This window comes from Trichechus manatus, unplaced genomic scaffold, assembly GCF_000243295.1.
Source record: "Trichechus manatus latirostris isolate Lorelei unplaced genomic scaffold, TriManLat1.0 scaffold00357, whole genome shotgun sequence".
In the NCBI taxonomy this organism is placed as follows: Eukaryota; Metazoa; Chordata; class Mammalia; order Sirenia; family Trichechidae; genus Trichechus; species Trichechus manatus.
Window position 1 is genome coordinate 575,843 of NW_004444293.1, and position 979 is coordinate 576,821.

The window sequence follows — 979 nt, forward strand, 5'->3', positions numbered from 1 at the left end:
AAAAAAAAAAAAAAACAAAACCTAATTGCAACTTAAACTAAAGGTTTATAAAATTATTTTCACTCAATACAAAAACAGTTTGCAAGATTCTGTGTATTCTACCTAAACATAATAGAAATAAAGCTGCTCATTTTTCTTCCATTTAAATGCTAGTAAGGAAATAATTTACTTACCTGGCCAGGCTTAGAATTTTCACAAACAACAATATCATATTCCCTGGCAAGTTCAGGTGGATTGTCATTGACATCCAGAACTCTAATACCCACTGTGACATGGCTCAGCAAACCAGGATTGTCTGCAAAACACACAGGGATGGATTTACTATTTCCATGCACACTTTAGAGCATTGGTGTAAAGCAAATCTCCTGAATACTGTAGCTTGTCACTAGATCCATATGCTGCAGCAAGACTCTTGGTAAGAGACAACTTTATGAAGGCACTCTTCCTGGAACTCATTAACTTACAGAAAAATGAAAAATGAACACCGATGCATGACATGAATGCTAAAATGATATTTTGTCATATCAAGGAAATTACATGTTATTTAGGAACTGGAGGGGGAGAAAGTTGTCAGAATTCATCATATGCTGTCAGAGTTTAAGGAATGAACAATTGGTTTCATCATTAATATAACAAAAGCACAGCAGCCAGTAAAAAAAAAAAACACATAATCTTTACAAAGTTCAAGGTTTGAAATCTAAATAAACTCGAAGAAAACAGAAAGTAACGTTCTTTACAAAAAGGACTATTTTCTTCTTAAAGGAGAATATATGCCATGTGTGATTTTAAGTCGCACTTGGGAAAAAAAATAAAGAATAATTTAAATAGAACTTAGCATGGAATTCCTATATAACTCGGATAGATATCAAAACAGTATATTCAGTATTTTAAAATATATCTTAAACTCTGCCTTCTCATTTTTCAATAAGTTTATTAGTTTTGGGATGCAATGAAAAAGGCAAATATTTGGTACATTTTA

General features: G+C 31.8%; 1 protein-coding gene across 1 annotated transcript in view; it reads right to left on the bottom strand.

Annotated features, from left to right (window-relative positions):
• Positions 1-979, bottom strand: part of LOC101342981 (cadherin-18-like) — a 179,365-nt gene that overhangs the window by 60,032 nt on the left and 118,354 nt on the right. The window contains exon 5 of the mRNA XM_004390939.3: positions 174-295. Within this exon, the coding sequence (XP_004390996.3) occupies positions 174-295 (122 nt within the window). The remainder of the gene's footprint in view (positions 1-173; positions 296-979) is intronic.